A 22,264-nucleotide genomic window follows, 5' to 3' on the forward strand; every position below is an offset into this window, starting at 1 on the left:
ACTTATTTTATTCTCATGCTTTATATTTTTTCCACGCTATCAAAGTGTTATTCCTCGTTTCCTCACGTCCCGCCCTTACATTTCACTAGAACCATTCCCAGTCTCACAAATTTACAACAATTCAAATATAACTTCACAAACTTGTTTCAAGTTTTGCTACTTAAAGATACAAAAGTGAACTTTTCACTAGCACAATTCCAAGCCTACACAAATTTGCAACAATCCAGATATAACTTCAGAATTTGTTTTCAGCTTTGGTACTTGAAGATACAAAAGTGAACTTTTCTCGTTTATCCAAAAAACATTTATTGTATAAAAAACATTTAAAATACAAACGTTAATATTCAACAATCAATATCCGTGTATCAGTTGGGAAAACATTTTATTCAAATAGCAAATATTATTAGTTTTCCTCATTAAATTTTCAATAAAATAAAGCTATATTATTCGAATTCATAAAAATCCATACTCATTGGATGCTTGTGCACTAAATACACCTATAATACAAGTCATTTTATATCTAGTACCTAACAAGTTCGAATATTAGTGGCATCATATCAAATGCTGATTGCAGCTATCTTTTCTTGAATGGTTCCCCTACCTACAGATTCGCTATTCCACCATGATTCATTGGTGTCACTTTTGTACTGTACAGTTTAATGGCATAATTGAGCTACACAATGTTACACGTAACTAAATTAAACAGAGGCAGGCTACATGCAAGCGTTTGGCTACACAGAAGAAAATTATACTACAAAGAATATCTAATCGCGCAGAACTTTCAACCAGACTTCCAGGATGATATATTACTAGAATTCCAACTCCTTCCTTCCGTTGAACTGCTATTGAAGATACACAAAAGATTTTACCACATTGTCTCTCTGCAAGTCCATGAGTATAGGCACCAACTAAACGCCTACATGAAATTTAAAATGTGCACAACTATAGATTTTAGGAATCTGAAATAACAACAATAACAGTGTAGCTATAAATAGAGGAATACAAACCTCAGTATTTGATTCAAAGAACTCAATATTCGTTATTTTATCGACATATGTATTTTAATAAATGGAAATATATATTATTTCGTCTTACAAAATATATTTTTTCAGCTTTTTAAACAAGGAAACAGAAAAAGGGTACAGAAAAGTGCGTGGAAGGAAAAGACAAAGCTCAAAAGTCAACCTGAGAAGGGGCATTGCACCAATCTTCTGCATTAACCAAGATACTCTAGGTTGAAGAATCCTTCTGCTTTGAAAAGTATAACAATGGAAAAAAATACGTTAGGTGTGTTAGCATGGAGCATGGAGCAGATTATAAGGCATTTAGGTCCACAAAGTCAGCAAAGAGTAGATATCACGTTAGTGATATTATTTACTTATTGTATACATGTTGTATGAACTGTGATCTGCGAGAATTATAAGCATACTCCAAAACCAATTGAAACTTTGACTAACCAAGGGATATTGCAGAACTTTGGACCATAAAAATTGTGTTTATCCACCAACATTGACAACCTTCCATTTTAACAACGGTTTCAGGTTTAGTAAGAACAAAAGAAAAAATGTTGTTAATAAAAAACTGAAATTTAAATCTAATTCAACTTCACAAAACTAATTTCCAACACTCTCTCGGAACTGAATGTTTTGATAATGGGACTAGGAGAGAATTCGATAACAAGTGACACAAGACTCAACAAACTTAACTAAAATAAAATATAAATGGTTAAGAAAGTAGAATTTAAATCTAACTTAACTTCATAAAATCAATTTGTAAGATAAGATTTACACTCGTTTCTATACTATAATTTGACTTTATCTCTAGTCGATGTGTCATGCGCACTCTTCAATAGTTGCCTTTCAACCAGAACGCAGGTCTATCTGGATTGCTAATACATTGCTACATGTACTTCTGTCTATATAATCTTGTCATTCTTCATTAAACACAAGAGATTCGGTGGGACAAGCGATTTGTGATCTTTCCAGAATATTATGCTCCGCAAAACTAATCGCTTATTATGGAATATGCTTGTAAATTGTAATTTAGATTAATGCATTACTCTTTCACTGTCGTCATGATGATTAATTGATGTTATGTTTTCACTAACATTCATATAATAAAACAAATTTAAAATAACAATACGGGCCACAAGTAGGCATATAGCATATTACACTAGTGGCCTCGATTGTAGCAAAAAGCAACGTACTTAATAAAGACATTGCACCATCTCACAAACCTAGCTTGTTTGTAATTGTGATTAAAGCTGTATATCACAAGTATCAATTTGTAAACTGTAACTAACCTTTGACTGTAATATCTTTTTACTGTCACTGAAGTATTGATTTGGATGGTTAATCCCTGCATCACACGGCACGCCATGAAGAGCTTCAAATGTCAAGGTGCACGCCAACTGCATAAAGGTCATCCACATAATCAAACGGTTGAAATGGACTACTGAAGTTCAGTCGGTTGTGCTTAGGCCTACCTGATAATGTCTATTTCTCGCTTTATCTAGCACATCTTCCATTGCTCGACTGTTTACCCCCATTCGGTCCAGAGCAGCTCTCAGATTCTCCTCGCTATTAAATTCAAATGGCGTCAATTAAATATCAGGTCACGTCCAAACAAAAATAAAATACTGTAAAGGAGACTGAACCGAATAAACATTTCCAATGATGATTAAAATCTAGTAAACTATAACCCCTTCAACTGTATTTAATGTGCAGCTTACTCCCTGGTGCAATCTACCCCACGACCCCAAACCCCCCCGTCCTCCACCTATTCATCGTAAATCAAGATCATAGGGCATGGCCAAAGAATAGGGATTTATGTGCTCAAATTCCACCATTAGATTTACAACTAGAATATCATTACATTTACAAAGTACATATAATATCACATGAAACACATTATTTCTAAAACACAGTGAAGTAAGCGATAAATGAATTTAAAAGCATTGACTATTACAAAGTGAACTTTAAGTCTAACTCAACCCCATAAAATCGGCTCATGAGGTGAGGTTTACACCCACTTAAATACAATGAAATGCTCTAATCTCAACACACACCGAAAGTGACAACTCGTACGTGGAATAACATATTATGAGTAGTCTGATAACGACCCGATAGCGAGTGGCACAATAGGTCCAACAAACACTCGTTAGGATAGACTTTAAATGGCTCTTATACCATATTACAAAATGGACTTTAAACCTAACTCAACCCATAAAACCAGCTCATGAGGTGAGGTTGGCACCCACTTATATATATAATGAAATGCTCTAATCTCTAATCGATGTGGGATCTCCAACACACAGATAAAGTGGGTAGTTATTTGGTTTGGGTTGTTATACGGGTTGTTAGTTTCTGTTTATTTCTTTGGCCCATGTTTACTGTTTTATAAGTATACCCCTGTAATTACTCAATACGTTGAAGTCAATAATATTTTTCCTTTTCTTTCTTACCAGTTATCGTTCTTTCTACGCTTCTTCACACTTAGGGTTCATCAAGTCCCTTTTCTATTCTTTTTGTTTTCTTTTACGATGTTAGAATTGAAGTGCCTCATTTGCTCCAAAGTGCAAGTTCTTTTGTCTTCTACACAGGGCTTCTACAACACTTTCTACCATCTCCCGTAAGGCGCATCTTCATCTCAGTTTTGTATTAATCGTGTTATGGTATCAGAGCTTTTGAAGAGCTCTGCTGCGTGACTCTGTTTTTTCTTGTTTCAATCTTTTTTCCTTTTCCATTTTATTTCTCAATTTGTCTTCAATTCTTGCTTTTCTGGTTTTTCTTTTTTTCTTATTGTTTCCCTTTACAAATAAGGGGGAAGAACAAAATAAGACCTCTTCCTCCTCCACTCAAACAGAACAGTCGACCCCATCAACCGGAAGTTCCTGTACTTACATCCTAGCAAAAATCCTGCCACATCGTTGGTGTTGCCGCTGCTAGAACCATCAAATTACCATTCCTGGAGTCATTCCTTTTTTACGCCTTTGAGCGAAAAAACAAAATAGAATTGGTTCACGGAACGCATCCTTGTCCAGCAAAGGATCACTCTTCTTACCCTTCCTGGTAGAGATGTAACATGGTAGCTTCTTGGTTAATTCACTCTGTCTCTATACCCATTAGACAAAGTATAGTATGGATGGAAAAAGCACTGGATATTTGGAATGATTTGAAAGTTAGGTATTCTCAGGTAATTTGTCTAGGGTTTCTGATTTACAATTTGAAGCTGCTTCTTTAAATCAAGGTGACCGATCCATAACAAATTATTTTACTAAGTTGAGGATTATTTAGGATGAATTAGACAATTTTAAGCCTAATCCTCTATGTGTTCATCAAGATACATTGTTGCTTTTGTCATATGTCAAAGAAAATATGAGGACCCAGTATGCAGTTCCTTAGGGGTTTGAAAGATCAATATCACAACATCCGATCCCATGTCTTGTTTATGCATCTTGTTCCTTCTATAACGAAAATCTTCTCCCTTGTGGTTCAACAAGAATTAGCTAGCAGTCATCCTATTTCTAATATCAATATTGCTAACACTAAACATGTGAATTCTTCTCCTATTTGTACCTTCTGTGGTAAATCTGGACATTCTGAGAGTGCATGTTTTAGAAAAATTGGTTTTCCCAATCAAGATAATAGAACCCTCAAAAATAGTGGAAATAGAAAGCAGTGTACCTATTGTAATAGAAGTGGTCATACCATTGATTCTTGCTACAAGAAACATGGTTATCCCACTGGATATAGGTTTTATGATGATGGTCAAAATAACCAAGCTCATAATATGATTGTTGATGCAGATGATAGTTTTTCTGAGCATTGTTCAAAAGAACAGGAACACAAAGATAATCCTTTTACAGCTCAACAGTATCAAATTTTATCTGAGATGTTCAAACAAAATGGCAACAGTGGTGTTGCCCAAATAAACCAAGTGGGATCCTTCTCTGCAGTTCCAAATCACAAAGCTCTTAAGCAGTCTTCAACGAGTAATACCATTTTAAATTCTGCAATTAAAACTGAAATTTTTTGGATTCTTGATTCTGGAGCAACAGATCATGCATGCACTGTTTTATCAGCTTTCACTGCTTATAGGAAAATCAAACCTATTCTCATTAATTTACCTAATGGAAATCATGTGTATGCTGAATATTCTAGAATTGTCATTTTCAATAAAAAGTTTTTTCTTCAAGATGTTTTGTATGTACCTCAATTTTCTTTCAATTTGATTTCTACTTCCAAACTTTGTCTACATCTGAACTGCCATTTGATCTTTTTCTCTACCCACTCTATTATACAAGACAGCCTAACTCGAGAAGATTGGTTTAGTTAGTGCAAAAGCTGGCTTGTACATGTTTAATTCTGCCATTTTTCTTTTTTCTGCCATGCTTAATATTGTTCCTTCTATTCATTACATTGCTAAGGACTTTAATTTGTGGCACTATAGACTGGGACATCTTTCTGATGAAAGATTACGTGTGTTGAGAACTCAATATCCTTTTATTTCTTTTGGAAAAATACATTCGTGTGATATTTGCAATCGTGTCAAACAAAAGAAACTCCCTTTTACTTTAAGCACTTCAAAAACTACAGTTGTGTTTGATCTTATACACATGGACATTTGGGATCCTTGTTCTATAAATTCTATGCAAGGTTTCAAATATTTTTTTACTGTTGTAAATGACTTTTCTCGTTATACTTGGACTTTTCTCTTACATGCAAAATCTGAAGTTATACAAAAGATTGTTAGTTTTATTGCCTATATTGAAAATCATTTTCATACTACTGCTAAAATCATTCGTACGGACAATGGCCCTGAATTTTCTATGAAAGATTTCTTTTCTTCCAAAGGTATGATTCATCAAACAACATGTATTGAAACACCCGAACAAAATGGCATAGTTGAACGCAAACACCAACACCTTTTAAATATCACTCATGCTTTAATTTTTCAAGCTCATTTACCTTCTCTTTTTTGGGATTTTGCTGTTCAACATGCTACTTACCTTATTAACTGTACTCCTACTCCGTTGTTGCAAAACATTGCCCCATATGAGAAACTACATGGTAAACCTTGTGACATCCAATTTACGTGTTTTTGGATGTCTTTGTTACTCTAGTACACTTACTGCACATAGAAAAAAGTTAGAAGATAGGTATGTGCATGGCACTTTTCTTGGATTCCTTACTCATACAAAGGGATATATTTTCTTAAATCTAAAATATCATTGTATTGAGATCTCAAGGCACATCATCTTTTACGAAAATCATTTTCCCTACATGTCGAAAAATGATAAAAATGACAATCCCAAGAGTTTGTCTTTACCTATACCTTCAAATTATGATATCAATTATGATCTTACTTTTGAATCTGCAAATACTACACCTGAGGACACTGCTCCACGTGAGGATATTTCTCCACATGAGGATACTACTCCACGTGAGGATGATTCTCTTATTCAAACCATACCTGATGCACCACCTAGACGGTCCAGTAGACCACGACGACCACCCACATACTTAGAAGACTTCCATACTCAAATACCAAATGCAAGCAATGTAAGTTCTAAATACCCTATTCACACAAAGAATCATAATGAAAACGAAATCGTACAGGTAGGTTCCACAATTGATTGAGGTAAGAATAGAGGTACAGAAGAGTTTATAGTTTTTCATTACTATATTCACATAATAGCAAGAACTAGTAGTTAGCCTAGTTAAAACATATATAGTAGTTTCATATCAATGTCCTGCCCTAGGAAGCATCCTTGTCCTCAAGGATTAAAAAATGGGAACTTTTTCTTCAAATCATAGTAAAATTCCCATGGAACATCTTCAAGCACCTAGTGTTTCCATTTGATAAGCATCTTTGTGACTATGATTCCCTTTTTCTTCACTGTCATTTTATCCAAAATAACCCCAGTTTATTTTCCCTTAATATATCATCAGTTGCATAAGGAAGCTCGCTGGAAGACAACAGCACTCACGACTGAGGTGGAAGCTCCAACTTATAAGCAATTGTTCCCACACGATCCACAATTTTGTAGGGGCCAAAGAACCTAGGACGACACTTCATATTTGGTCTTTGAGCCACCAAAATCTGTTTATAGAGATATAGTTTAACAACTATATCATCTATTTGATAATATTTGTCCTTTTTGTGTTTATTCGTAGTTTGCTTCATTCGTTTTTTGAGCCCTCTTTAAATGGAATTTCAGAAGCTTCATCATCTCCCTTTTCATGAAACTTTCGTCCACTAATTCAATTTTAGACTTCCTTGGAAGATATGGGAGGTATATAGGGGGTGGTTGGCCGTATACAATCTCATAAGGATGGTATTAACTGTTGTATAGGAAGTAGTATTATGCTACCATTCAGCTTAGGGAAGCCACTTACTCCATTGTTTAGGTGAAACTCAACACAAGCAACTCAAATAGGTTTCCAAGCACCTATTCACAACTTCAGATTGCCCATTTGTTTGTGTATGCTAACTTGAAGATAGTTGTACTTGAACTCCCTGATAGGCCACAAATTCATGCCTGCTAACAAAGACTTCACAGTCACTAGTGATAGTATTAGAAAACCCGTGCAAAGAGACATTATCCATAAATGATTGTGTCACATCCTTAGCTGCATAAGGGTAAGAAGGCCATACAGTGAGAAGTCTTACTTAACCTGTCTACAATTACAAATACAACCTACTTTCCACAAGACTTAGGTAATCCCTCAACAAAATCCATTGTAATATGTTGCCATATTTGGTTTGAAATAAGAAGGGGTTGCAACAACTTAGGAGAAGCTGAAGTATCATTTTGCTGCGCTGGCATACAGCATACTGCAAAATAAAATGTTTAACATCCTTTCTCATACCCCTCCAATACACCACAGCCTTGACCCTCTGCATAGTGGCATTTATACCCGAATAACCTCCCATTCCTGTAGGTGAAAAGTGTAATTCTTGCCACAAAATGGGCAGGCAACAAGTAATGTCTCTACCTCTGAATTGCAAAAACTAGGGCAAGAAGTCCCTTCTTATAAGAGGATAAAGATTGTTGTTGTTGGTTTAACATCCTGCTAATAGAAGCAATCGGATGGTGCTCCGACATTAACACCGCACCAATACCAAAACCCAAAGCATCTACTTCAACTATGAACAACTTTGAAAAATCTAGCCAGAAATGGAGCCTAACTCAACTTCTTTCAAATGCCGAAAGGACTCAGTAGCTAGATTGAGTCCATAAAAAATTGTCTTTTCTTAAAAAGATCAATAAGAGGTTTAGCAATCCAGCCTAAACCTTTCACAAACCTGCAATCCCAAAAATCCTTATAGTTGTTTGATGGTATTAGACAGTTCCTCATAGCTTCTATCTTGCGGGGATCCGTAGAAATGCCTATAAAGATGAAATGCCCCAAGTATTCAACCCTATCCAAAGCAAAGAAACACTCAATTTTCTTAGCAAATAATGAATTACATCTGACGGTGTGAAAGACTTTTCTGAGATGAACCACGTGATCTTCTATATTGGCACTACAAATGAGAATGTCATCAAAGAATACCAAAAGAAATTTCCTCTAGAGTTGAAAGATTGAGTTCATCAATCCTTGGAATGTAGTTGGTGCATTTATGAGACCAAAGGGCACCATCACATATTCATCATGACCCCCATGAGTTTTAAAAGCCCGTTTTTGTTCATCATCAAGATTCATTCACACCTCATTGTAACTAGCTCTTACGTTTATCTTCAAAAGGATTAAGGATCCTTGCAACTCATCTAGAAGATTATCCATAAGAGGAATAGGAAACTTGTTCTTGACTGTATTCTTGTTATGTTCCCTATAGTCCACACACAATTGCCAAATTCCATATGTTTTTTTCCACCAGCACAACCGAACTAGCCTAAAGACTATTCTTGTTTTAAATTACCCTAGTTTTAAGATAATCCTACACCAATTTATTTATAACATCCCTTTGAGATTTAGCGTATAAGCATATGGTCTTTTGTTGATCGAGTTTACAGCTTGAATCAAAGGAATTCAATGATCATGATTGGGTATGAAAGGTGGTAACTCATTGGGATCCTAAAAAGTATCAGCAAAACTCTTCAAACAAATCTTATATCACCAACAGAAGTTGTGGTTAATCCAGTTGGACCACAAGAGAGTGTAACCCTTCCTTGTTGTCACACAACTACAACATAGAAAAATGAACAACCCGATAACAAGTGAAACAATAGATCCAACAAATATTGATAGGATAGACTTTAATACCATATTAAAAAGTGAGTTTAAGTTTAACTCAATCTCATAAAACTTTATAAGATGAGAACTACACCCCACTTAAATATTATAATTCAGTCGTATTCTTAGTCGATGTGGGATCTCCAGCATCACCCAATGTGACCTACCATTCCACACTTAAAACTAGGTCGTAGCAACCCAGAGTAATCAAAATTATAGCAAAAGTAGACATTGTTTGTTGTATATTCTAAGAAAAAAAATTTAACATAGAGTTCATTGTAATCTTGTTACCATTAGTGGCTCTCTTTCCTCATTTCTACCGCCAAACTTCTTGACTATTTGAATATCCAAGAAATTATGAGTTCTACCACTATCTAACAAAATATGTAAGGGATGTTTGGAACAATAACCAATGACCCACATTGTTCTAAAATTGGCGACGCTTGTGAGGGCACTGACCGAAATCTAAGGCTCTTGTACATGGGTTTCGGTTGTTGTAATTTCATCACAATCCTCATTGTCTATAGCTTCTAAAACATGAACCTGTAATTTCGTGTGTCAAATTATGCTCCGAAGTGTATGGTTGACCACAAAAGTACCAAACACCCTTGTATCTTTCATTCATATATGCTGGTGTCAACGTTCTTGTTGAGCGAAAAGCAGTTTTAGTTGTTTTGGAGATTTTAGGCATACCCCGATTTTTCTAGTAGCAACTAGTTCAGGGCCTAAGATGCCTTTATTGTTGAATTTCAATGAAGGTTCTGCAGAAGTTGATGTGCTAGCTGCTTCATACATTCTTGCTAACATGAATGCCTTTTGTACCATAGTGGGTTCAAACAAATGCACCAGCATTTGTATATCCTTCTTTAAGCCACCAAGAAAACAAGTTAAGGCATACTGCTCGAAGAGGTTCAGGCAATTAATAATAGCATTGAATTCTTCATTATACTCATCGACACACTTAGTTTGTCGGAGCTTCATCAAGTCCAACATAGGATCCCCACACACACAACATCAAATCTTTCTAATTAAATTGCTATAAGCCATCCACGACAGCATAGAACAATTTGGCCGAGGCAGTGTGCCTTTGTAGAGCACAGCCTTCTAAATGCACTATAGCTAATTGAACCCGAACATCCTCAGGTGTATGATCAATTAAAAAAATTCTCACATTATTGGTCTACATTCTCACCAAATATACATTCATTTTTCAAAATGAATGTAGTTATTAGGTTATTAGCAATACAAGCCACACTCATTGGATGAAAAAAATATTTATTACGAAAGTGTCACTAAATATAACCAAGACTTGAACCATTTAATTTTTTGAGCATGTTTTTTATACAATTTAAACTTATGGCATATTAATTAAAATTAACGAACTAAACTTCTTTTATATGAATCAAGTATTTGTTTCTTATATATAGCTAAAGTTGCCCTTGCAAGTTGCAACCCGAAAGACAAAAAGCCTCCTAAATGTGATCAATCACAAATTGCAAAGAATTATACAATTTTCTGATTACGTGCCTTAACTTAATTATTAGTTATTATCCTAAAATATAACTGCTACCAGTTCATCTCTATGAATAACGGCCATCAGGCAGTTTCCCTCTATGACTATACTCCTACGACAGGATTAATACTGGTTATTATCTATTTATACCACCCAGCAGTTCCTTCTGCCATTTCCTACTTCTAGTGTACTTCTGCCAGATGGGCTAGGCTGATTTCTGGACCGAGGATCTGCCAGGTTTCCCATCATAATTTCATTAAAATATCATTGTTTTTAAAAGGAAAAACTTGTACCAAACCTAAACCATCCTATTAACACACAAATATTAAGAGCGACCTGAAATGTCGATAGGGGCAACCATGATGATCTCCCGTTCCAGGAGTCGAAGAGATAATCTTTGAACAAGAATAAGGAGTATAATCCTGCAGCATCATAAAAATATTACTAGTTGCAAATGCAAGCTAACACCAACTACGTAATTGAAATATCACAAAAAACAGTAGGAAAGTTCAAAACTTACAGTTCTCTTCCCTTCTTTTCCATAATTATGACGTATGCTGTAAGCGTATTGTTTTTCAAACTTCTCCAAACCAACCTACAATGGGATCTTACATTTGATTAGTTAATGTAATTTAATGAAAAGAAAATGTTTATGAAATACTTATTAGAAGTCTATATATACCTAGATGTTTACAGAGATATGGAATACATTGAATGCAGGTATACAAATTCGGAATGATTTAAAAGTGTTATGAAATAATGTGCAAAAATTAGCTAACTCTAAAACTGTTGTCATTTTAATTCGCCATTCATATAACTGAAAAAAGTTCACATATTTAATTTCAAAAGTCTGAAGGAATTGTCACTTTCCTAACAGATAGCATATTAGAATTGCACATACCTTTTTAGAGAACTCTGCCCTCCAAAACGCAAGTGCATCCTCCAGATTCAACCCAACACCCTGCTTACATTGTCGAAAAAAGAACAACAGATCAGAGAACAAAGAAGACAAATAGGGAAAACAGATAAGCAGTAATCAAGAAATAAATGGATTAGGATGTCTAAATGATTTTCTCCATTAGTCAAGCATATTCCCATAAAAAATCAGAATGAACATTGAATTACTTTTGACAATGCTACAAATAAGCACCAATGTTTTGAACCAATCATAATCACCAACCATAACCTGTGTTCTTCAAAGCAGAGAATTGTTCCAAGTTACCCAATTGAAATGAATCAAAGTGTGGGAAACTGACCAAATTCTCAGGCTCCGTCGGTACCATATAAAAGCAAAAATTTCAATTTTCAACAAAAGGTGCTGTACATTGTTCCATTTGTATATGTAGCTAATTAACTTGAAACTCAAGAAAGTAACTTAAGCTCTCAAGATAATTCCAGCCAGTCATTTTCCTTTCCCCAACCCATGTGTAAAGAAACATGTGAAGGGTGAATCCTCATTTAACACCTCAAACTTATAATCATCTAGACTCCGTAGAGTATTTTGTTTTATTATGCCCAGATGGTAAACAAAAGAAACCTTGAGAAAGAGGCCTAGTTGCATCCTCCCTCCATGCTTTAAATGATGATCCTCTTTCAGCTGCATTAAAAGTCATATAAATCAGGACATGTGAGATAGAACTGAAAAACAATACAAGGAGTCAACTCAGTACGAAAGAGATAAGAGCATATGAATCAAGAGGAAAGAAAGACATGAGCATAATTTGTTTCAATATCTAACCTTATCAAATAGGTGACGCATGCACAAAGGAAATGAGTTCTTGGCAACTTGATCAATGTCCTTTAGTGATATATCAGCATATTCTCTTGACTGCAAAGGTTCCAACCACAGTGAACTTGTCAATCCAACATCACATAAATACCTAACAGAAATTATTGAATTAATATACCGCTTGAATTACCTGAGAATAGTCAGGACCCAGATAACTTGAGCACAGGGCTTCCACAATCTACAATTACATAGAAAGCTAGTCAAGCTTTATAACAAAGAAAGGATCTATTGATATACGAAAACCACACTTACAGGAGTCAACCTATGTTTCTCTTGTTCTCTAATTGAAGATGTCCATTTTCTACAACAATTACATGAAAACTTTAAGAAACTTTAATCCCAACATTGCATTTAAAGAAAGAAAATTGAGAATACATGAGAAAAGTTAATGAGACCCAAATGACCAATGAAACCTGTTTGTAAGGACGAGTGTCTTTGATAACTGACTGCGGAATAGTGTGGCTATAAGTGAAACAATCTAGGAAGAAGCAAAATTGAAACATAAATATGATTTACTATTACGAATACTATGATCAAAACAAGAACTAATAAGTAATTACACTAGTCAACCTGATTCATTGCAACATATGCATATCCTTGACTAATTAATACTTTCCGCCCAGCCACAAGCTCTGGAACTTCTTCAAACGGAACCTATAATGGAATGACCGGAAATATATAGAAATGTTGTAACCCAAAAACTAATGAAGAATGCTAGCAGTCAAAATTTTTGTGAGTCCTTACTCTGTTAGAAAGTTGGTAGCTAAGTTAGTTAACACAAATACGTGATGCAACATGAAAGTCAGGAGCATAAGAATGCCCACTTTCTAAAATTTCTACGCATGTACTTTTTTTAAAGAGGTTTCTTCAACAAGATTAATCAATCTTATCTATCAATATGACAGATGCAATCACAAGATATACTCTCATTCCACTCACAAACAAGCTTTGAGCATTATATTACAAAAATAAGCTTCAAGGAAAACAACCACTTCCTGAGAAAAACTATTAGTAACAAAAATTGTAACTCTTTCGGCATGAAGGGTCTAAAATGTCAATATAAAGAAGTTCTAAATGGGTTAGATGATGTCTATAATTACTGTGCCTACATACGAAAATGGAACAGGAGTTTGTTCCAAGCTGCAATGGAAAAGAAAGGGAAAAATATCTTAAACTTTCAAAGAATAATGAAGGGACTTTGAGTAGTCAAAATAGCAAGGTCTATCTTTCACAAAATCTTCACTAACTGTATCATCCCAAAAGAACTCAATTTGAGGTGCTGAGAGAAGACCTCTCTGTGTTTCTCACTCCCTCACTCACACCGAAAAACAAGCTTTCAAAATAAAAAAGACAAAAGAATAACTAATCACTATTTCCTAAAAAAATTGATAGATTAAAATATTTTTTAACATGTAAACTGCTTTCTTTTTCCTTTATGTGAACAAAAAGGAATCAGTAGAATTCAATAGTTTTATTAAGAGAACCTATTTTCTACAGAGAAGGATAAGAAATACTTAAAACAGTCGAGTTAATATTAGAGCAGAACTGCATGTCACCCAGTCATTGGATATCTTCATTTGCAAGACATAAGTAGGAAATAAAAGATATAAGACATACCCTGTAGAAGATAGCATCAGCTGCAAAAAAGAAAGTAAACGGAGCAGAGCAAAACATAAGCTCATTAGACTTGAAAAAAGTAATAAAATAAGGAAATAAAACTTGAAGGGCAATAAATTCAAAATGTGTCGATTTTTTTCTTTTTCTTGCAAAACAAAAGTGCAAATATACCACTTAAAAATCCTAGATATCTCTTTTCAGAAATTATCCCATTCAAATGCTATCTCTGTAGTGGATTTACGTGCTAAAGAAATCCTAAAATAGGAAGGAAAAAATATGCCTTAGATCTTAGGTATGACCGACTGGTTATATTCCTATTAATTTAACAAGCTCCAGCATGGTGCATGCAAATCATATCTACCAACATGGTAAACGGCCATTGACAAAAATAAGCAATATGCTCCTACCAGTGGGTGCAGGCTGACCCATAGAGCGTGCAACTTGTCCCAATTTCTCCTTTATGCTCTGAAAATAATAAAAAATGAGTTTTTTTATAAGGTACTAAGATGTATCTGAGCCTCGGAACTAAATTAGATTTTGCATAAATCAACTTCATGGTAAAATTTAGAATCAAGAGACAAGAGAAAACCAATAAAACTAATGGCATGTGACTACCTCAAATTCCACATTGCTAACGGCCCTGTAAGGAAGGTTAAATTCTTCCATGACTGCCCTCTGTGCACTCACAAACATAGTATATGATTAATATGTACTTAACTAGAAATTCAAAAGCAATATAGAACAGAAAGATTTTACCTGAGCTTCAGCATTCAGAACACGAAATCGGTGGCGGAAGAGTGAAGATTCCATGGAAAGAAACCATTTCCTCAAGTCCTCCCTGGGAATACATGCATGCATTTATGAAATTTAGTACAGGAAGAACAATTTAGAAATATAATTAGGATTTCTTATGGCATCTTTTAAAAGACCTATGTTCCTTGCCTTGATATGAGCAAAGCATCATTCAAAATTAATACACAAATCTAAAATATGATCAATACATGTAATTGATGTCAATGGTCTTAAACAATCGTCATTACCAATTTATTCAATTTGTAGTAACCTTCCGTTTATTTTGACAAGGTAAAACTTAAGGACTCTTTTCCATTGCAAAATAGAAATGCACAAAAAAGAGGATCTCTTACGTTCTGCAATACACAAGACGGAGAACAAAATGAGATATAATATCCTTGTTCAGAACATCAGATGCGTGTTGGTGTCTCATATTCACTTTCCACAGGTCCTTTACCTGTACAAGAGGTGGCTCACATGGAAACAGTCCACCACACAGCATTATTTTTTTTTTTGGTCAAGCATAAGAGAGAGACCGACAAATCAAAATTCGAAAATACATTTATTTACCAAATTTTCCATTTCTTCCGGTTTTTTCCCCCGCGACATACCATCTGAAATCCCCTTGAGAACTGCAACAAGAAATACTATCCATCAAAACAGAACCACAAAACTTGCAAAATGTCCGCCACACCGGAAGTGGAACAACAAACATACTCACGATTCCGACAATAATTCAACATATTTAAAAAACACACAAATCGCTTGCAGATTTCGGATATCGACTTCAACAATATACTCATTTTTTAAATCAATAATCATATGCATATATTGAGCAGCAGACAGAGTTATAAACAGAGTAGATAATCAAAACCCTAGGCACGAACAGCGAGGGAATTTGAATCAGATCTCTCAATTTGGAAGAATCCGCAGACTATAAAAGCAGGGAGATGAAGAAAACAGACCTCGGAGGCGGTCGATGGCGAAGGACTCGAACTCCTCGAGCCTAACTTCGAGTGAGGGAGCAGAGCGATAGAGGGGAATGGTGGGAACAGAAACGGCGTCGTTAGAGGAAGACAAGAAGTTCCTGCGACTCTGAGGACGAACGATTTCCATGGCTTTCTTTCTTCTCTATACGTGAGTCCCAATCGGCGAGAGTGTAAAGTGAGAGTTGGAGTTGTTTCTCAGGTTCTGAATCCGCGCCAAATAATTTGGCCCTGGGTACAAAATGGCGGGAAACTACATATGGACGGTATGGTAATTTACTAATTTTAATTTCAAATTGTAAGTTAGTTGCATTATATTGACGAAAATAATAAACAGAAATTTGTTTCATTTTTTCTTATTTAAAAAATTAAAATAATTAGTTTGAATAAAATGTTTTCCTTTTTTCAATTCTAACTATTACTAACAATTTATATATATATATATATACACTTTTATATAATATATATATATATATAAATTATCTTTAACTATTCATCTTCATCTTGTCTAATTTAATAGAAAAACAGAGGTTTTTTAGAAAAAAAAGTAAACTGGAATATGAATTATTTTATAAAATATAAATATGTGAAAAACTGGAAAAAAAAAATATTTCAAAGTTATAAACATGCAGGTTTTTCTATGTTTGTGTGTCCATTTTTTATAATAAAAAATATATAATTAAAAATTATATATTATGATAATTATTAAAATACAAAATTATTATAAAGATATAAAATTAAAAAAATAGCTTTTATAATTATATAATTATAGAGTGTTATAAATATTTTTATATACATAATCCCCTAGTAAGATGGGTCATCAAATCTTTTGTTGCTCGAGTTTCTTTGCCCGTAACATTATCTTTTTATCAAACTCTTGAGACATATAGGAGGCAAGTTATCTTCTACAAATAAGTGTAGCCATAATCCTCAACCTACATGTTAGTTGTTCAAACTCAATATACAATTTAATGCAAAGTTGAAAATATATTTCTAAACAATAAATTGTATTATCCTTTGTGATATCGTAAATGTAACATCTTATGAATGATTTAAGCATAAAAAAAACGTGTGAACAATAAAATTTATATAAAAAAATATTTATATATACATAATATTTGTTATACATTTATGTTATTGAATCAATAATGATAAATAAGCAACTCACAAGTTGAATGAAATTCAAAAACTACTTCATACTTTATAGTATATAATTCAGTTTAAGCAATAAAAGAAATCATATATCAAATATATTTAAGTAACTGAACCTAACTCAAGAAATAGAAAGGTGTGCTTGTTTCAAAAATCTCTTTAACTTTTTTTTTTTATTCATCGTGTAGCATGATGTTGAGCTCAAACATTCTATTGAGATGTCCCTCCCTTTTATGTCATGAATTCTCAATATTTATACTCCCATGAGGAATTCAAACTTACAGGGTTCTCATATCCTCTTAGAGTTATTGAAAGACGAAGATTTGAATACTCTTTGAATACTAATTATGTATGCAATCCTTACCTACATACACATAACTCTTTGTGTTTTGTTGTATGTTGTGGATTGCTTGAGGCACTTTGTGGATTCAATGGATGAAGAAAACTGAATAGAAAAGGTGAATTCGGTTGGTGAAAATTGAAGCTTATAAGGGGTGAGGTCAACTTCTAAGAAGTTCCTAACTAAACACTCACAAAGGTGCTAATAAAGAGAGAAAGAAGACAATATTGTGTTTAAAATTTGGCAATGTCTCATTATCAAAATCCAAGCTCGTTACAAGTGTATTAGCACCTCTATTTACAGCCTTATTGGTGCCAATAATTCATAAATATTCCTCCATTCATAGCTTGACAAACGATACTCTATAATTGGAGCAATTTCTCTTCATTCCTAGTTTGACAAGTGGGTTTTTTGCATTGGTGGAAGAGACTCTCAAATGAGGTGTTGCCATGTGTATTGACACATCTTCCATGCCTTGGTCTAGCTGGCTTCACACGTCCTTCGTGTGTTGGACAGTGACTCTACATGTCACTTGAAGGCTTCCAAAAAAACCCTAGACAACATAGGATTACATGGGCTTGAGAATGCCCAATTGTAACCCTAGCTAGACTCTTCTATATTATTTACATCCTATTCTATTAGGCGCAATACATGACCCATGAAAATTGGTCCAAATACAAACCCAAAATAAAGACTATACTTACAATACAATGGAAATTAGAAGAGCAATTAAAAAATTAATTCTCCATAAAAAGATAATCTTTTAAGCTCATTCTTCTTCTTCCAATCTTCTAGCTATGACCCTTGTTAGAGGCACAATGTGAGTCATTCTAGATAGTTCTCCATCATTAAGCCAATCTAGCTAGGGTTGAGCAAATTTGGCGTGCACTAATAAAATTGAAAAATGGCTCAGTGAACTTGGAAATGGCTAAGCGAAATTATGCATAAAAACTTCCAAAATTATCTTCTGCATAATTTTGTTAAGCGGAGACAAATTGGCCAAGCGAATTTTTCCAATGAAGGCACTTTGAAGTTACCTAATATCCTAAACAAAATTTTGGATGCTACAGATAAAGGTATATTCCTTTAGATTTGTGCATTGACTGTAATTAAGTTTAGCACTGTTGCAAGAGATATTGTAGAATATTTGCTTGAATAATATCTTCGAAGAATATTTGCTCTATTTTAAGCACATTTTACAAAGGAAATTTAATTTGCAAAAATTGAGAGAATCTCCTTGCATAAGATTGATTTGGTTTTGGTTTTTGTTTCCTAATAATGTAATAGACTTACTGAACTAATGTCTTCCCTTCCCATAATGGAGCATCCATCAGTAGACGCTTTGGAAAAACCGTCTAAAGACTTTAAACACAGGAAGTGTGTGGTCCTTCCACAACCAAACTTTATAGTCTTTAAAGTGACACGATTATTCACTATAAAATCTTCAAAAGCTTCCTAGCATTCGAATATGTTAAGCATTATCATTTAGGTCAGATACTCAAAAGGAATTTCCAATCAAATCTAAGGATCAAAATTATGAATAAAGATTTAAGCTTTAAGAATAAAATGATAATACAAATATCAATCAAGAACAAAATATTATAAATATCACCTTAATACATAAGAGTTTGAACAAATTACTCTCAATCCCAAATGGAAGACTTAGCCACTCATATTGGCCATTACAAGCATTCAAAGTAAGAAAAGAAGATTCAAAGTGTTTCTCCTTGACAATTGCCTCATTTAGGGTTTTCTCTCTCCCTCCACTTTACGGATCTGCGTCACACCCTTATTTATCCTAATTTGATGTAGGTTAAGTGACATCTCGCTCAAGCGAGACATTACATGCTCAAATGAGTTTAACGAGAATAAAAACCAACTTCACTAAAGCAAACTCGCCGAAGCGACTATGAGCGAGTTCTAGGCGAGTCTTAGGTGAACATGATCGCGTTCTTGACGATTTTGCTATAGAAAGCAAGTTTTGCTTCTGGACTGATCACGCTTGGGTGAGTCCAGGCGAGTTTGCTCCATAGAGCAAATTTGCCTCTAGAGTGATCTTGCTTGGGCAAGACTATGCGAGTTTGCTCCAGAGAGCATATTTGCTTCTAGAGTGATATTGTTTGGACGAGATTTGAGAAAATTTTGAATGTCTCAACTTTATCTTTTCTCCTCATCTCTAACTTTTCTATTCCTCCTTTAGCCTTTTATCTCTGTCTTTTCCTAGATTCCTAACATTAGCACAAACTTGAAAATAAATATTTTTTATTCATCTCATAATCCAAAAATATGTAAAAAATTTAATTTCCTAAATTTAAAGTTGAATTATAACTCTATAAACAATTAAAATTCATAAGTGTCTATTTTTTTCATAAAATATCACTAAATTATACACTTATCAATTACATTTTTATTTAATTACAGAATAATCAATCAATGTGTTGTTGCATAGCAAGTACGACTCCAATGACTTTATCACCACAATGATATGATATATTTTCATCAAGAAGTATTCTTAAAAATTCTTTTATTTCCACAATCATGATTATTAGTGTGGTAATGCCTTTAACCACAAAAATATGAATCAAATGTTGACGCATTCAATTTTGGGAATGGAAGAGAACCACTTGGGCGAGCTTCATGCCTCATAATTTTTTTTTTATCAAAAGCTCGTTATGTTGTTCAACCACCACAAGAAAACATAAAATTAATTCAGAATATTTTCTAAAACCTTTCTCACAATATTGTTCTTTATAGTAGCAAATTAATTCCATAAAAAGTGGATCACGTTCTTTAACATATCGTCACTAGTAATGTTTTCTCCAAATAGTTCTAATTGGGAAGTAATTCTAAAAATTGCATAACTATATTCACTAACACTTTCGAAATCCTGCGACCATAAATGCATGATGAAGAAAAATTATATCTTTAGCCTTATTTGTCTATATGTAAGAATGGTAATGCAGTTGACCGCACGATTGGCCCGTCTTACCTAAAATGCTGGTTCGCGGACTAGTTGACATAAAAAATGTTACTTTAAAAAAATAATGAAAAATAAATTCTTAATTATAAATTTCAAATAACTTTTTTTATTAATTTTTATTTCTTATTTATAAGGTAAATGATTTTATAGGATTATTCTCATGTATAATCCGATATAAGTAAAAAGAAATTATTATGTTTTAACTTAAAAAAAAATATTGAATTTTAATCGTACTTGACTAATAAAATATTTCATTAAATATATACACTATTTTAAAATAATATATGTAGACATATGATTATTATTCTAATTGAAAATTAACATAAAATAATATCTATAATATATATATATATATATATATATATATAATATAATGTTATATTTATGTTTTATTATAAAAATGATTTAGGTAATAATATGTGCATTTAACAAAAACAAAAAAAATAGCGAATTTCATGATTAGGGATTGATGAAAGTTTTTTCCTACACCTCCATACCTTTCTTCTTATACCCATACTTAAAAAAAAACAACAAATTACGCTTTAATATTTTTCAGACTTAATGAGTTATAAAATTTAGAAAATAAAATTTGTGTTTTGGATTATAAAATGTGGAATACAATGTATTATAGATTACACACTCCAAAATACAAATTTTGTATTTCAGATTGTATAATCTAGAATGCAAATTTTTATTAGGAATTGTAGAATCTGAAGTGGATAATTTTGGTGAATATAAAGGTGTACGGAGAAATTATAGAGGTACACAAAATTTCTGTTGTCAAAACGAGTCAACATATTAAAATAGACAGTCAACCTCATAATTTTTCTTATCCCCTCACATTTCTTTAATGACATAATTAAAACTCATTTTATCGGAATGTATTGCAGCATATAATATTAGATAAATTATTATTTTTCCTTAATATAAAGAGCCGCAAATCCACAAATCCAACTTTAGCAAAATTTGATATGTTGATAACCATCACAAGAAAATAAAATATTAAATTAAAAATAATGTCATATATATCATTAATAAAATAAAAAGAAAAAATGCAAAAAAAAGTTGTTGAAAAGATATAATAAATAGTATGGTGTTTTGAGAGCTAAGCATGTATGAAGTTGAATATTATAAATCAAATAGCAAAACATATATAATTATTTATTACTGTAAAGTAAACACAAAAATATCAAGAAGCATATATGAGAGTTTTCGTAAATACTAAAATAATAAAATTCATGACTGTCAAAATATTTGTTATACATAGATTTGACTTTCCACTATTATTTTCGAATTTATTCCTTTGGAACTGGATATTAAATTATAGCACTATATATATACCATGAAAATAGAAGTATGGTAAGATGTTATAAATAAGAGATAAAAGAGAAGGATACAAAATAAATAATAAAATCTCTCTCTCTCTCATTCATAATTTTATTAATTTTTGAAAAAAAAACAAAAACTGTTTATTGAAACTATTTTAATAAAACCGTTATCAAACAAATGTTTTTAATTGTTAAAAACTATTTTTAGAAGCAGGAAATATATATATATATATATATATATATATATATATATATATACATTGCATAGGAGATGTAATTCTATTGATAACCATTAAATACAACTTTAAATATAAAAATCAATGTAATTGAATGGATAATAAATCTTGGAACGTATACAATCAATTTCAACGTTATAAAAACTATAAAATTTCAAAATAGTAATAGAATTCATGCAAAATAATTAATGAATCTTGCTGTCATGGAGGGTAGTGATTAAAATAAATATGATCTGTTATATTATGGATTTCAAAGTAAAATCTATCATACATCACGAAAAAAATTATG

The 22,264-nt window shown here is 33.0% G+C and overlaps 1 protein-coding gene across 2 annotated transcripts; it reads right to left on the bottom strand.

The window, feature by feature from the left end:
* Window positions 1-452: 452 nt before the first annotated feature.
* LOC137817144 (probable DNA primase large subunit) lies at window positions 453-16,196 on the bottom strand. Of its 2 annotated transcripts, none has more exons than XM_068620386.1 (20): window positions 15,919-16,196; window positions 15,524-15,585; window positions 15,307-15,410; window positions 14,918-14,999; window positions 14,777-14,836; window positions 14,569-14,626; window positions 14,162-14,181; window positions 13,115-13,198; window positions 12,958-13,022; window positions 12,797-12,845; window positions 12,675-12,722; window positions 12,494-12,583; window positions 12,293-12,352; window positions 11,657-11,716; window positions 11,276-11,350; window positions 11,092-11,177; window positions 2,486-2,579; window positions 2,303-2,410; window positions 1,186-1,248; window positions 453-916 (listed from the first exon to the last, which is right to left on the bottom strand). In XM_068620386.1, the coding sequence occupies exons 1-19, from the start codon at window positions 16,067-16,069 to the stop codon at window positions 1,231-1,233; spliced, it is 1,374 nt and encodes a 457-aa protein (XP_068476487.1). In that variant the 5' UTR covers window positions 16,070-16,196; the 3' UTR covers window positions 453-916; window positions 1,186-1,230. The 2 variants fall into 2 exon arrangements, with proteins under 2 accessions (XP_068476487.1, XP_068476486.1); XM_068620385.1 differs by having other exon boundaries at window positions 1,186-1,251; window positions 15,919-16,183.
* Window positions 16,197-22,264: the final 6,068 nt, after the last annotated feature.

This window comes from Phaseolus vulgaris, unplaced genomic scaffold (genome assembly GCF_000499845.2).
Source record: "Phaseolus vulgaris cultivar G19833 unplaced genomic scaffold, P. vulgaris v2.0 scaffold_17, whole genome shotgun sequence".
Taxonomy (NCBI): domain Eukaryota; kingdom Viridiplantae; phylum Streptophyta; class Magnoliopsida; order Fabales; family Fabaceae; genus Phaseolus; species Phaseolus vulgaris.